The sequence below is a fragment of the Carcharodon carcharias genome, chromosome 19 (assembly GCF_017639515.1).
Source record: "Carcharodon carcharias isolate sCarCar2 chromosome 19, sCarCar2.pri, whole genome shotgun sequence".
Classification (NCBI taxonomy): domain Eukaryota; kingdom Metazoa; phylum Chordata; class Chondrichthyes; order Lamniformes; family Lamnidae; genus Carcharodon; species Carcharodon carcharias.
Window position 1 is genome coordinate 2,740,295 of NC_054485.1, and position 15,796 is coordinate 2,756,090.

Here is a 15,796-nt window from a genome sequence, read left to right on the forward strand (position 1 = left end):
GGTGCAACATCTACCCCTTTACCTCCTCCATCCTCACCGCCCAAGGACCCAAATACTCCTTTCAGACGAAGCAGCACTTCACTTGCACCTCCTTACATTTGGTCTACTGCATCCGCTGCTCCCAGTGCGGTTTCCTCTACATTGGGGAGACCAAACGCAGACTTGGTGACTGTTTTGCGGAACACTTTCGGTCTGTCCGCAAGCATGACCCAGATCTTCCTGTTGCTTGCCATTTCAACACTCCACTCTGTTCTCATGCCCACATGTCCGTCCTTGGCCTGCTGCATTGTTCCAGTGAAGCCCAATGCAAACTGGAGGAACAGCACCTCATCTTCCGATTTGCCACTTTACAGCCTTCCAGACTTAACGTTGAGTTCAACAACTTCAGACCATGAACACTCTCCTCTATCTACACCCCTCTTTTCAATATTCATTTTTATTTTTTAATCCACTTATTTTTATTCATTTTTATTTTCACTCATTTATTCATTGTTTTATCCCCCCACTTTTATCCCATTCCGGATCCCTTTATTCACCCCACCCCCACAAGGGCCATCTTTTACTTGTTCATTTTGTTCTTTTCAGAGTGCTTACCTTTATCCTATTATCACATTCTGCTTTCTCACCGTAATGCCATTATCAGCGCCATTTTTAGCTCTTAGCGCTACCATTAACGCTCCCTTTGTCCTATTGTTCATGACATCTTTGTCAATCTCTCCTCTGCCTCCACCTAATGCTGGCCTTCTATCCAGCTTCACCTGTTCCACCCCCCTTTAAACAGTATATATTTCATATTTCTACTTCTCTGTAGCTCTGAAGAGTCATGCGGAGTCGAAACATCAACCGTGTTTCTCTCCACAGATGTCAGACCTGTTGAGTTTTTCCAGCATTTTGTTTTTGTTTTAAATTTAAAGTATTTCATTAATTACATGTACTTTGTTAAACTTCCGGGTGCATCAAAATGTCAATAACTCTTCTCATTCTCACGTCCTCTAACTAAGTGACGAGTATCACACGATTGACTAGCATATTAATATTTATGAGGTAACATACTAAGGAATATGAAGGGTGAGATCTATCCAAAACACTGTCTTCATAGGACTGGGAATAATACTCTATGTAAAATACCTAGTAACAAGCTGCAGCATAATTTACAGAAGCTTTGGTTTCAATGGCATAACACCCAGTGTCTTTAATTCTAATTCTGATCTCCCCTGCCCAATCTTGCTTTCCACACTCAACTGACCCTCTCAGATCAGGAGCAAACAGTGGAGACTAATATGGAACTTCAGAGCCCTGGCCATCCATTGCCTGTTTCCTGCCCCCTTAATGAAGACTTAAGCAGCAAATTAGCTTACCATTTGGAATCTCTGAGTCCAAAGCTACAGAAGTCTCATATGTCCAGCACCGAGCTACATTACGAATTGTATATCCTCCACCTCCCAACATCAGTAAAGGTAAATTAAAGGTCTTCACAAATTCAACACACTTAGCATGGCCTGTATAAAGAATAATAATCAGTTTTAAAACAGGGGCTTAAGATTTCCAAGCTTTGCAGCATGTTATGAGAAAATTCTACCAATTACGCTATTAAACTGGCCTTCACGTTCAATGTTGTGATAGATGTCTTACTGGACAGAAGCTATTACTCTTAGGAAAATTATCCAAATCTTGGGAGAGAGAAAATGCTAGAGAAGAGTTTTCTATGTAAAGTACAAGAAACAAACAATTGTTCTGTATATTTAGCAAATACAGCTCATCCTCATGAGGACTGCCATTTCAGATCTCTCTCCTGTCTTCAGCTGTTCTGATAATTTAGATTATGGAGACAGCCTGCGTGCGTTCCTCAGCAGCTCTGACTTCAATGGAAATCAGCAATTCAAAGTATGTTCTCTGGGGCTGTCTGATCCAAGGAGAGCCACTAGTGGGCATTTAGACAGCAAAACAAGGCCAGTATCAGCACAGTCCATTCACACCAGAAGAGTACAGGATTAAGATTAGTTGCAATTAGCCCCAATGCCTAGTATTCACTATAAAGGCCATTCTAGATATACAAGATAGAGCACGGCATGTTATTCAACATGACCCCAAGCATGGCACGCTGCCTTCACATGAGAAATCAGAAGGCAAAACTGCAGGACTACATAAAAAATGTTACTCTTTCTACAGGCCACTGAAATGCTGCAGTAATGTTCCAAGATAACTGAGAATCTTTAAGATTAAAGAGAGGGGAGAAGATATTTAGGGAGGACAGGTCTAAAATAATTCACAGGATTTTCATATGAACAAATAAAAAACAAAACACGAGTGACCATAAATCAAACATCACCTTAAGTGAGCGCATCTATTCAGGCACATATATACATTAAAAATGGATTACTGTACCTTTAATAGTAAGGTTAAAACAACCCAGTCTATCCCCAGACAAAGAATCAGCACCACACTGCAATGCAATGGCACTGGGCTGGTACATCTCCATCACCTTACATATAATCTAGTGAGGAAGAGAAAGGGTTTTACAATATTGCACTGAGGTCCCACACTCGTACCTGCAAACATGCTACACATGTAATCTGTAACATACAAAGAAATGGTCCACAGCAAGGAACATTCCAAAGCCAAAAGGAGCTCAAAATTCCATCCCCTGTACAGCTAGAAGGATCAAGCAGTGGCTACACAAATCCTTCTGGAATAAATATGACTCGAACAAGTTTGTTGTACACTACAAATTGGCTTTGGGAGAATATTACTTGCTTTTTAGTAATGAGCAAAGGAAACACTTACAGGCTTGAATATGGCTTCATAAGATTCATCATCGATTCCATCTCGCAATGGGAAATTTACAGCATAGTACTTGCCTTTACCTGCACCTATATCCTGTACAGCAAAAACAAAAGGCTCAAATCAGCTTCCCACAAATAAAATATACAACAAAAGATACATTTCTATTAATATATATGAAGATGCAATGATAACCGACGTTCTGCACTAATTTATTACTTCTTCACCCTGGGCCTCCAGGCGCCTTTTTATCAAACCCAAAATGCTTTCTGGTTTTAACTACCTACACTCGCATTTTCAGGAAATCATGTATCTGAACCATTGTTCTCATTCATATCTTTCATTAACTCTCTATTGAATGCATACTTCCATGGTTCTTCACGTTTCACAACTCAAATATTAAGTTGCCTGTGTCCATATGCAGCAAGACCCAGACAACATTCAAGCGTGGGTTGGTTAAGTGACAAGCAACATCCATGCCACTCAAGTGCCGGGCAATGAATATTTCCAGCAAGAGAGAACCTAACCATTGCCTCATGACATTCAATGGCATTATCATTCTTGAATCCCCCACTATCAGCATCCTAGGGGTTACCATTGACCAGAAACTGAACTGGGCTAGCCATATATATACGGTGGCTACAAGAGCAGGTCAGAGGTTAGGAATCCTGTGGCGAGTAACTCATTTCCTGACTCCCCAAAGCCTGTCCACCATCTGCACAGCACAAGTCAGGAGTGAGATGGAATACTCCCCACTTGCCTGGATGAGTGCAGCTCCAACAACACTCAAGAAGCTTGGCATCGTCCAGGATAAAGCAGCCCGCTTGATTGGGACTGCATCCAACAACTTAAACATTCACTCCCCCCACACCACAGGCGCATAAGTATGTAGCATTTACAAGATACAATGCAGCAACTTAACAAGGCTCCTTTAGCAGCACCTTCCAAAACCACAAACCCTGCCACCTAGAAGAACAAAGGCAGCAAACACATGGCAATATTATCCTCAAGTTCCCCTCCAAGTCACACACCTACCTGATCTGGAACCATTCCTTCAGTGCTGCTGCTTCAAAATCTTGGAACACCCTCCCTAACAGCACTGTGGATGTACCTAGACCACATCAAGAGCAGAGGTTCAAGAAGACAGCTCACTACCGTGTTCTCGAGGACAATTAGGGTTAGGCAATTAATGTACCCTTGCGAGCAACATTCACAGCACGAACTAATAAAAGCAAACTTATAGGCACACCATATTGCATCTTCTAATTGCCTGTCTATTCGATTAACCTGTTTTCACCTTCTTGAAAGCTTTTGCAGTCCTCTTCGCTGTTTGTCAAAGCCATTGCTTTGTCAGCTAACTTTGACATTATGCACCATGTACCCAAGCACACATCATGTACATGTATAGCCCTGGTCACCCGCAATGCCCATGCTTGCAGCAGGCAACCATCCACTGGACAATTAAGGATAACCATTGATAAAAACAAAAGATAACAAAAACCTGCAGATGCTGGAATCCAAAACAAAAACAGAATTACCTGGAAAAACTCAGCAGGTCTGGCAGCATCGGTGGAGAAGAAAAGAGTTGACGTTTCGAGTCCTCATGACCCTCCCACAGATTGTTCATCACAATAGAACTCAATTACAAAAGTGCCTCTTAAAACATTAAGCATACCAACTATTTTGGGCAACCCAATATGCTCCTTACATCTCATGAAAGTGCAATTTTCTTTATTACTTGACATTCTGCACCTGCCATTTAATGGCTCTGATCATTAAATTATAGGTTGGAAATAGAAAATTGTGAGGACAAAATTTTGACTAATTTAAAATCCTCCAAAATAGAGACAGGTCAAAGCTTTTCATCCCGCACTCATTAAGACACTTCACAAGAATACCAATATATGGGGAAAAACTGTATGTGAAGGGTGTTGCCATGGAGAATGCACCAGTGATGGTGACTGACAGTTAACTGCCAAACATTCTTTTAAAATTTAAACCAGGCAGCTTGACCCCGATTGGGCAAAGAATTCCCTGAGGAACGAGTCAATGAATGGCTGTCGCTTATTTTGTTTAGCTGAAACAAGCACAATGTGTGTTCATTGTCTTTCTGTCTGCAAAGATCAGGGCCCTGCATAATAATATGTAGCTTCCAGTACACACAACTGAGAGCCCAACCGACAATTTTAAATTGGTTGTCAGTGTAATTCTTAGCACACTGAGGATCATTTAGCAAATGCTGTCCAATCACGGAATCACATCTTAATGTTGGACACTGCGTTTTACAAGCACGGGTTGGTTGGGTACAGTCTATGCCTTGCCTGTTGCACTAGGACATCTTGTTTGATACAATCCACCAGTCTTTGGGACATACGGCCTACATACTTAGCATCACATAGGCACTGAGAAAAAGTCTACCTCAGATTACCCTGGAAAGGTATCGTAAAGATTTGAGCAACAGGTGAAGCTAGCTGTTTCATGCTGCTACTATGCAGTAGCAACACAAGTGGTATTGGCCACTAACAGGATGCTGCTGTCAAGCCAACAAGACGTTCTGCCTATCACACAAATGAGTAATGTGGTATATGAATTTCAGTGCCCCTGTATGATGCTAGGTATGTAGGCTGTACGTCCCAAAGACTGGCAGTTCATATCAAACAGCATGCCCCAGCCGCTGTTCGCAATGGACGAGGTACAGACCATACCCAACCAGCCCGTGCTTGAAAAACTCAAAACAGTGTCCAACATTAAATGTGATTCCGCGATTGGACAACATTTACTAAATAATCCTCAGAGTGCTAAGAATTACGCTGACAACTAGTCTAAGGTTATCAGCTGGACTCTCAGTTTTGCAGTGGTGTATTTGCGTGTACTGGAAGTTACATATATTAATACAAACGACCCTGTTCCTTGCAGCCAGAAAGAACATGTACACACATTGCGCCTGTTTCAGCCAAACAAAATAAGTGACAGCCGTTTGCTGACTCATTCCTCAGGGCAATGCCTTGACCAATCAGAGTCAAGCTGCCTGGTTTAAATTTCAAACAATGAGAGTTAACTGCCAGTCACCATCACTGGTCTATTCTCCATGGCAAAGCCTCAATCAATCAGCATTCTTTTTCACATACAGGATAAATTGTTTTCCCCTTATATTGGTGTTCTTGAAGTGTCCCGATGAGTGCAAGGTGAAAAACTTTGACATGTCACTTTTATCAGCAATATTCAAGTTCTATATTATCAAATGACTATCCTCCAAAGTATTCTGACACTTCAGTGGCAATACCACTTGGGGAGCAGAAGGATACTTAAAGAAAATGAGAGAGATTGTATTTACTCATTGTGAGCAAATCACAAGATCCATTCAATACACAACAGCCTCCAACAGGCATTTGAGCATGAACAGGTTGGTTAATGCCACACTTTCCTTGAAGTCACAAATATCCTAACTGTTTATTAAATATCTATCTGCACTAGTGACTGGTTTTAAATGCTAATCATTAGTTAAAATTGTGAGAATAGTTGTCGCAAACAAACCCCAAAGTTAACATTTCATAGCATTAACAGGATTATTTGTTTTTATTTAATTTGTGTTCTGCTGATCAATGTAGTTTGGGCACTAGCCACTAAAACCAAGTGCATGTTTGTCCCTTAAGGTTTAAAAGTCCAGTTTTGCTGTCCACTGCCTAAGTGAGGTTGTTGGTGGGGGGGGAAGAAAAATCAACTCACTCCTAAAAAAGCCCAGTGATCAGGCCATTAGATCCATCCTGAATTTGCCAATTTTTGCAAAGCTGATTATTTTTCAATGCACAATCACTCTACATCTTGGCTCTAGCACACTTGTTTTCTGACTTCCACCACAACCTGTGAACACTATAACTCTATCATACTTACATCCTCCAAACTAGGCTCCCCCTTAGCTCCATGTTGCCTTATCCCCTATCATGTCACTTTGTATACGCTTACAAAAGCCACTTTATTTTACATTTGTTCTCAGGATATGAGTAATGCTGGCAAGGCTGCACTGAATGCCTATCCTTAGTTGCCCCAAGAAGATGGAGTACACCTTTCCCTTAAATCACTGCAGTCCTTGTGTTGATGGAGCCCCTACAATAACATTTGGTCGGAAATTGGAAGATTTTGATAATGCAACAATGAAGGAATGGCAGTCCACGTCCAAGTGAGGACAGCACACGACTCGGAGGTGATTTCTGACAACATTGCTGCTCGTCCTCAACGGTAGCGATCGCAGGGCTGAAAGATGCTGCCAAAAGTATGTATGATGAGTTGTTGCAGATTGTATATACATCAGCCACAATATTTCCTTTTATACTTCCTTTTTATGTGGTCTTTTCTTCTATCCCATTTTAGTCTTTCTAATTCCCCATTCACCTCTCTATTGCATGATATTGCTGGCGACTTTTTGTTTTGTTGGCCCTAATTTTCTCAAACGCTTCCCTTTTCTTCCCACTCAGGTGGGAACCTGAAATTGATCTCCCATTGTTTCCAATTCCCTAACCAGAGGAAAAGTTGTTGGTTATTCATCCCAAGATAGTCTCCTCCTGGTCCTCTATTAAAAGCTGCAAAGTCTCAAATCTCTCGTGTAAATTCTCTGGCATAAAAACACATTCTGTGAAAAATACTTCCTCTTACCCGAAGATCTCCTGTGCCAGGGAAATATTCACCATATTTATGAAATGAAACAGTCATCACCCTGTCCGTTGTATAAAAAGCCTCTTCAACACCATCACCATGGTGAATATCAATATCGATGTACAGTACTCTCTGATGATACCTTAAGGGCAAAAAAATATTAATTCAAATTGTTCGATTTGAGACACAAAATTTAAGCTAAGGTTTAGTAAGAATATTAAAAAATAGCTTGGGATCTTGATGGCTCTGCTGCTAAAACAACTGCATAGGTTACAAAGACCCAAGTTCAATTCAGAATGTGTTGATGTGACTAGTCTTGGGTTGGGGACAGAATTCAACCCTACTTAGCTTCCTGATTACAATTCAGGAGGAAGTAGAGAGCAGATAATTAGTGCAGGGTGGGTGGAAAGAAGACAGCGAGTGAACGCTGCAGGAGGCAAAGGGGGAGGGGGTGGGAAAGGATGAAGGGGGAAAAGGAGGGAGAGCATGGAGTCGGAAGGAGGGAGAGGGGAAAGGAGGGAGAGAATGAAGGGAGGAATAGTGAAGGGGAAAAGAGGAAGAAAGTGACCATAAGACATAGGAGGAATAAGCTATTTAGCCCATCGAGTCTGCTCTGCCATTCAATGAGATCATGGCTGATCTGATAATCCTCAACTCACTTTCTTGCCTATCTCAGCCTTGAACATACTTAACAACCCAGCCTCTATCACCCTCTGCGGTAAAGAATTCCATAGATTCTCCACACTCAGGAGAAATTCTTCCTCATCTCTGCCTTAAATGGGTGGCCTCCTACTCTGACATTATGCCTTCTGGTCCGAGACTCTCCCACAAGGGGAAACCTCTCAGCATCTACCTTGTCAAGCCCCCTAAGAATCTTATATGTTTCAATAAAGTCGCTCCTCATTCTTCTAAACTCCAATGAATACAGGCCCAACCTACTCAACCTCTCCTACTCAATCCCTCCACACCCAGGATCAGCCTAGTGATTTTCTCTGGACTGCCTCCAATGTCAGTATATCTTTCCTTAGATAAGGGGACCAAAACTGTTCACAGTATTTTAGGTGTGGTTTAACTAGTGCCTTGTTTAGTTTTAGGGAAGTCTTGCTATTTTTATGCGCCATTCCCTTTGAAATAAAGGCCAACATTCCAGTTGCCTTCCCTACTACCTGAACATTTATGCTAGCTTTTTGTTGCTCATGCACGAGGACTCCCAAATCCCTCTGGGCTGCAGCTTTCTGCAGTTTTTCTCCATTTAAATAATATTCGGCTCCCCTACTCTTCCTGCCAAAGTGCATAACCTCACATTTTCCCTCATTAACTAAATAGCTGCCCTGCAATGCTGCCATATCCTTTTGCTTTGTAAGCCTACTTATCCCCTCTCCAGAACCCGCCCCTGCTCTATTTAGTTCAAAGCCCTCTCTACAGCCCTAGAGAGGATGAAGGGGGAGGGGGGAGAGAGTGAAGGCAGGAGAAGGGGAGATAAGGGGAGAGTGTGACTGCAGGAGAAGGGGCGAGAGAGAAGTGGGGGAAAGTGGAGAGGTAGTGAAGGGTGAAAGAAGGGGAAGAGGTCCCAAGTTTGATGCAAAGGAATCTAAAAGAGGTCTCATACAGTTAGAACTCTTCAATATATATTATAATATGCTTACTTCAGTAATTCAAGAATGGCCAAGACAATGTCATTCACGTAACAAAAGCCTGATGCTTCTGATTTCTTCGCATGGTGAAGTCCACCGGCCCAGTTGACAGCAATGTCGGTTTGTTGCTTGTTCAGTTTAACAGCTCCAGCTGCGGAAAGTAGCAATTTGCATTTATTCACACAACATTTCATACATTTGGGAAACAGAACTTCTCAAAAAAGAACATCCATCTGAACAAGGAGCGGGAGTAGGCCATTCAGCCCCTCAAGGGTGTTCCGCCATTCAATAAGATCATGGCTGATCTCAAAGTAACCTCAAATCCGCATCCCGCCTATCCCCGATAACCTATCACTTCCTTGCTTACCAAGAATCTATCCACCTCTGCCTTAAAAATATTCGAAGGCTCTGCTTCCACCACCTTTTCAGGAGTCCCAAAGACTCATGACTCAGAAAAAATTTCACCTCGTCTCTGTTATAAATAGGCAACCCCTTATTTTTTTTATAATGACTGCAAGTTGTTCCACCTAGTTTTGATGCAACGTACATGTATTTCACAAAGATGGTCACAGCATTGTTACAGTGCAGGAGGCCATTCCACCCATTGGGAGGAATTGTCCCAGATTTTCACTAAGTGCAGTAGCAGGCGGGTAAAACGACATTTTACCTGCCGGCCGTGATGGAGGGTTTTCACGCCGTATCACCCCAACCCCACCACATTATTTATGCATTCCTGGGAAACACGCCATTTCCATGGTGAATGGACTCCCATTTGTCTGCCCACCATCACCTCGCTGCTGCATCATGCCGGGCGCCATATTTAAAGTACAGCTGCAAGCACACATCTCAGTGCTGCCAGACCACCACCGCTGATATGCAAGAAATGGCCCTGAAACTGAAGACAAAGACGACTACAGCCCCCAGGGTTCAGCGACACGTCTCTCGAGGGCCTTTTGGATGCCATGGAGGCCCGCCGGGATGTCCTCTACCCCGGCTCTGGCTGTAGGATGGGCAGCAGCAGCACTAACCCAGTTTGGGGGCAGTGGAAGCAGCACCAATGCCCTTCAAAAGAGGACAGCCAACCAGTGCCACAAGAGGAGGAATGATCTCCTCCATTCCGCCAGGGTAAGTCACTCTTCTCATCACTCCCAACTCGCACACTCACAAACCCATCACACACCCACAGGGCCCTCACTCACTGCCAGTGCAAGGGACATCACTATCCACACTCACACTCACCGTCATTGTCCTCATCCTGTCCATGGGACCACACCAACCACACAGGCCAGGCATACTTATCATCTGGCCTGGCAGGCATCCTGTTTACACTTTCTCCATCTCTATTCATGCAGGACAAGCGGGCGAGGTCGCAGACCAGTGGCAGAATGCCCGAAATCAAGGTCCTCACGGACTTTGAAAACAGAGCCATCCAGCTGGCTGATGATCTGGACTGTTCCTGTGCTGACGGTGAGGTTGGTGCTGCTCTACAAAGTGAGGGTCCAGCAGTGTAACATCCATCAGATAACCATGCTGTGAGTGATGTGTCCTCTTTCACAGGCCACTGTCATGCAGATTATCTCCCCTGACTTTTGCAGGTACATCTGGGGAAACAGCCAACAAAGTCCATGACCCAGGGCCTCCAATCAAACATCAAAGAAACCTCGAGAGGAATCTGAAGGCGCCCTCCCTGAAGTCCCATCACAGCACGCAACCACACCCTCCAACAGCGCAGAGACACACACCTTGGTGGGACCTGGCTTTAGAATAGCCTCAGGATCACAATCTGGTGAGCACATTGCACTCTCCGATCCACAGCAGGTGGAGGAAGGGACTTCCCAGATTTCTGGTACTAGGAGGACTACTACAGGCCAGAACGTTGCTGAGTCCCAGTCAGATGAGGAGCCTCTGGACTCGGTGATGTCACAGTTGCCGGAGCTGCAAAGGCAAGCTCAGGAACATCAGGAAAGGATGTCCGCTGCACTCCTTAGATTGCAAGGCACGGTGAAGGAGTCCATCAGTCAGTCTGAGGTGACAGCGCCAGCATATCAACGCACTGAGGTCAACGGTGGCTAGGATGGTGGCTGCCATGGAGACCTTGGTCCAGGACTTCGCTCCTGCACTGCTGTGCGGGCTCAACTCCATTGCTGATGCCACAGTTGGCCTCCAACAATGTGTACACGAGAAGGGTGCCAGGCAGCTTGATCACACTCTAGCTACCCCTGTTCTTCAAGGAGTCAGCCTGGGACACCCATAGGGAGAAGGGTCCGCAGGTGCACACACTGGGCCCATCCATCCAGGTGACTCAGCGTCTAGCCCATCCGACTCCCCTCTTCCTGCGATCTCAGCAGCTCCAGCTCCACAGGCCGAAGAGGATGCCACTACCACACAGCAGGATCCCAAAAGCAGGCTGGGGCCCTCTGGGTCTCGGCCCTCCAGAGGACGGTCGTCATAGTCATCACAGATAGGGCGTCGCAGTCAGCAGACTGCCTCCACCTCCGCTATGGATATCCAGAGAGCACCAAGACGTAGTGGCAGGGTTCAGAAAGTGAAGAATTAACTCTTTTGAGTCCAAACAAATAGGCTAAATTAACAAAATTAGGGACAAAGTAAAAGCAGCCCCTTAAATTAGGGAAACTGCAAAGACAAAGACAAAACCAAAACGTGATTAAGAGGGTCAATAAAACACCCCAGTCCCCGCTGTGCCCACCGAGCACGGAAGGCCTTGATAGTGCCAGCTGACACCGCATGCTCCCTCTCCAGGGACACCTGGCTGTTAATATAGCCGCGGAAAAGGGGCAGTCAGGTTGGGTGACCACCTCGATCGCCCGCTGCCTAGGCCTGTTAATGGCCAACTTGGTCAGGCCCAGGAGCAGGTTCATGAGGAGGTCCTCTTCCCGCCCAGCCCCCCTCCGCACCAGGTAGTTAAGGAGAATTAACTCTTTTCAGTCAACGAAATAAACTAAATTAACAAAATCAGGGAAAAAATAAACACAGCCCTTAAATCAGGGAAACTGCAAAATCAAAGGCAACGTTTAAAGGAAAATTACAAACATTAAACCAAAATGCGATTAAGGGGGTCAATAAAACACCCCAGTCCCCGCGGTGCCCACCGAGCATAGGCCTCTATGGTGCCGGCAGTCACCGCGTGCTCCCTCTCCAGGGTCACCCGGCCACGAACGTAGCCATGGAAAAGAGGCAGACAGTCAGGTAGGACGACCCTCTCCATCACCCTCTCCCTGCACCTGATAGTTAACTTGGCCAGGCCCAGGAGCAGGTTCACAGGGAGGTCCTCCCTCCCTCCCAGCCTTCGTCCGCACCAGGTAGTTAACGAGAATTAGTTGCACAGCCTGGGCACTGATGGTTATCACTTGTACATACTGTTCACTATTGTCAATAAACTCCCGAGAATGTCTCCCTGCCAAGGCTCCTTGTTCTGATGAGCAGTGTTCTTATCACAGATGTGAAACCTTTCTGTACAAGATAAAGGCAGGTGTCTCAGTCCAGGGCCTCTTCTCTGTGCAGCCTTCAGACCAAGTGATGGTCCGGCCTCTCATCCCCTGGACGCATTACTACCGGCTGCACCTCGGCAGTGTTTGTTATTGCTACCAGAACGTCATGGGCAGGCGCCACAGAGTTCTCTCATTGTGCTCTCAGCACCTTTGAGGGGCTAGCCCCCATCTCTTCAGCATCTGGTGCTGTGCTCCGGCTCCTGATGGGCTCAGGTGCTGAGAGTGGACAAAGGCTCAGATGCTTCTAAAGTTTCATGGCTGCGTCTCTATATGACCCTGATCACAGAGTGTAAGCCATCTGCCGTACGCCAGATAGGAGTCAGCCATTCTCAGAGGCTATGAGAAGATTTGCGGAGCGTCCTCGCTGCATGTCATCATCATCCTCCTGCAATCAAGTGACTATTAGGGCCTCCACTGTGTCTCCATGACAGGAGCATTCTCTCAGAGGGTATTCGTGCCGCCAGAAACCAGATTGGAGTCAAACATTCACTGGTGTAATGCGAGGAACAATGGGGTCACCTCACTGCATGTTGTCATCATCCTCCACAAATCTAGAGGCTATGAGGGCCTCCCGAGCATAGCTGCTTCATCTAGCCAGTGCGAGGGCCTCATCCCCATCATTGTCGCCTCCAATGACCTCCTCACCCTCATCGGCTTCCTCCTGATCAGAAGAGATGTGTAGCTCCTCCATCTCCTCCTCAGCCAGCTCGACTCCCCGTTGGAGCACCAGGTTGTAAAGGGCACAGCAGACAATGAGAATGCGCGACACCCTCTATGGGCTGTATTCCAGGGCTCCACCAGACCAGTCTAGGCACCAGAAATGCATCTTCAGCATCCCGATAGTCTGCTCCACCAATGTTGCAAGTTGCAGGACGAGCCTCATTATACCATCGCTCTGCTGCAGTCTGAGGCTGCTGCACAGGTGTCATCATCTGCGGATGACCCTTGTCCCCAAGGGGCCATCCCTTCAGCTTCTGGGGACCTTGCAAGACTCCATGGATCTATGACCAACTGAGGATGTTGGCATCGTGCACACTCCCTGGAAACCGCGCACACATCTGCAGGATGGGTTTCTGGTGGTCCCACACCAGCTGCACATTCAGCAAATGGACCCCTTGCGGTTGATGTAGTCCACCATGTGTTACGATGGAGATCTAAGCACCATAAGTGCAGTCGATCACACCCTACACCTGTGAGAAACCCAAGGTTTGGCAAATCCAATCGCTCTTGCATCCTGGCTTTCCTGGGTCCTGGGTGAAATGCATAAAGTTGTGTGCCTTCACAAAGACGGCATCCATGACCTCATGGATGTACTTGTGGGTGGAGGCTTGTGAGATCCCAGAGGTCACCTGTGGAGCCCCAAAAGGCGCCACCGGCGTAGAAATTGAGCACCACGGTCACTTTCACAGCCACTGGCAGTGGATGCCCTTCCATGTCCCTGTGGTGCCAAATTCTGCAGTAGCTGGCAGATGTGACTGACCAGTTCCCTAGACATTCACAGTCTCCAGCATCACTGGTTCACCATTATCTGCAGGAATGAAAGGTGGAGCATATAGGGCCTAGGTCTAGCTAGGCACCGACCTGCAATGGCTCATTGTGGCTCTTGGGCGGTGTGTGTGTGTGTGGGAACCCCAGCCGCCCCTTCTTCCTGAGGTTGCTGCTCCTGCTTCTTGCAGCCAGGAGCCTCAGTCGCTCTCTCTTCCGTCATCTTCACACTCTGTAGGCCATCAGGCATACAGTTAGTACATCAGGCCCCATGATCCTGATGTACTCCTCCAGCTGGATGAAACAGAGAGACACGTGATTAGCATGGGGGTACTAAGAACCTGTCCTGGTTAAGCGTAACGGCCCCTTAACGCTTCCCAGAGAGTGCTGGCCACCACTTGGATGGCCAGAGACTAGTGAGCTACATGGGCTGCCTTGTTAGATTGAACCATGGGGAAGACTGGTCCAAACCGGGATGCTAACATTGCAAGGTGCTGTAAGAGCCTCCAGCAGTGACTGCCCCATGGCCAGCGTTAGCGAGGAGACTGTACAATGTGTGCAGTCATCCAACTGTTCTGCAGTCCACTGAAATGCCCATGAATTTGCAGTCGGTGCCAGGGTGTGGGGGGAGTTCTGGAGCACTTGGTGGCACTCTGATGCCTCTGTGATGCTCGAGTGGGCAGATAAGCTAGGAGCCTGAACCCAATCATATCAATGTGGCTGCGCCTGAACTGTCGCCATTGCAGGGGAATAGGCACTTTCTACAGGTTTCCTGAATACGTGGCCACTTCCCTTGCCCACCTTACCTCCAAACCCCCCAAATATTTGTACGCTATGTTCAATAGGAAGACTGCCCTTTGCCCTCCTCCCCCCCCAACCCCTGCCACAAGCGAGGCTGCCCTTAACCCCAACCCCCAAAGCCCCTGAGGCTTGAAGTCCAACAGGCGACCCTGGCGACTGCTGCACAACGATACCATGTACCCACCTCCGAGTTCCCCTCAAAGTGCAGGCCGCCAAGTGCACGCCTTTTATGTGTTGCTGTGAAACACGGCAGCGGAACGGACGATCTAGCAGAGGGGGAATGATTCCGGCAGGACTGGCCCGATAATGATACGCTGATGTATTACAATGAGGTTCCCGACATCCGATGACAGGAAATGCAGCCCCACAATCAGCGGGCTGAACAGACGACCGCGAACTGGTTTCCCAGCATCATAACACCGATCGCGCCATATTCTCCGCTCATGCCACCAATCATGTCAATGCTAGTGGGCACAGAAAATTCCGCCCATTGTGTCTGCACCAGCTCTCCATATGAGCATTTCACCTAGTGCCATTCTCCTGCCCTTTCCCCCCATAACTCTGCACATTATTTGAAAAGAAACAATCTAATTCCCTTTTGAATGCTTCAACTGAACCCACCACATCTCCACCACACTCTCAGGAAGTGCATTCCAGGCCCTTACCACTCACTACGTCAAAGTTTTATTCATATCACTTTTGCCATTTACTTTAAATCTGTGCCCTCTTGTTCTGAATCCTGTCACGAGTGGGAACAGTTTCTCCCTATCTACTCTGTCCAGACCTCTCATGATTTTGAATACCTCTATCAAATTTCCTCTCAGCCTAATTTTCTCTAAGGAAAACAGTCCCAACTTCTTCAATCTATCTTCATAACTGAAGCTCCTCACTCCTGGAACTGTTCTCTTTAACCTCTTCTAACCATTGCCTTCGCAT

General features: G+C 46.3%; 1 protein-coding gene across 1 annotated transcript in view; it reads right to left on the reverse strand.

Moving 5' to 3' along the window:
• The window catches only part of hdac1 (histone deacetylase 1), a 50,608-nt gene that overhangs the window by 15,222 nt on the left and 19,590 nt on the right, over window positions 1–15,796 (reverse strand). The window contains exons 5-9 of the mRNA XM_041213059.1: window positions 9,078–9,216; window positions 7,432–7,573; window positions 2,785–2,877; window positions 2,386–2,494; window positions 1,359–1,499 (exon numbers count right to left, since the gene is read on the reverse strand). Of these exons, the coding sequence (XP_041068993.1) occupies window positions 1,359–1,499; window positions 2,386–2,494; window positions 2,785–2,877; window positions 7,432–7,573; window positions 9,078–9,216 (624 nt within the window). The remainder of the gene's footprint in view (window positions 1–1,358; window positions 1,500–2,385; window positions 2,495–2,784; window positions 2,878–7,431; window positions 7,574–9,077; window positions 9,217–15,796) is intronic.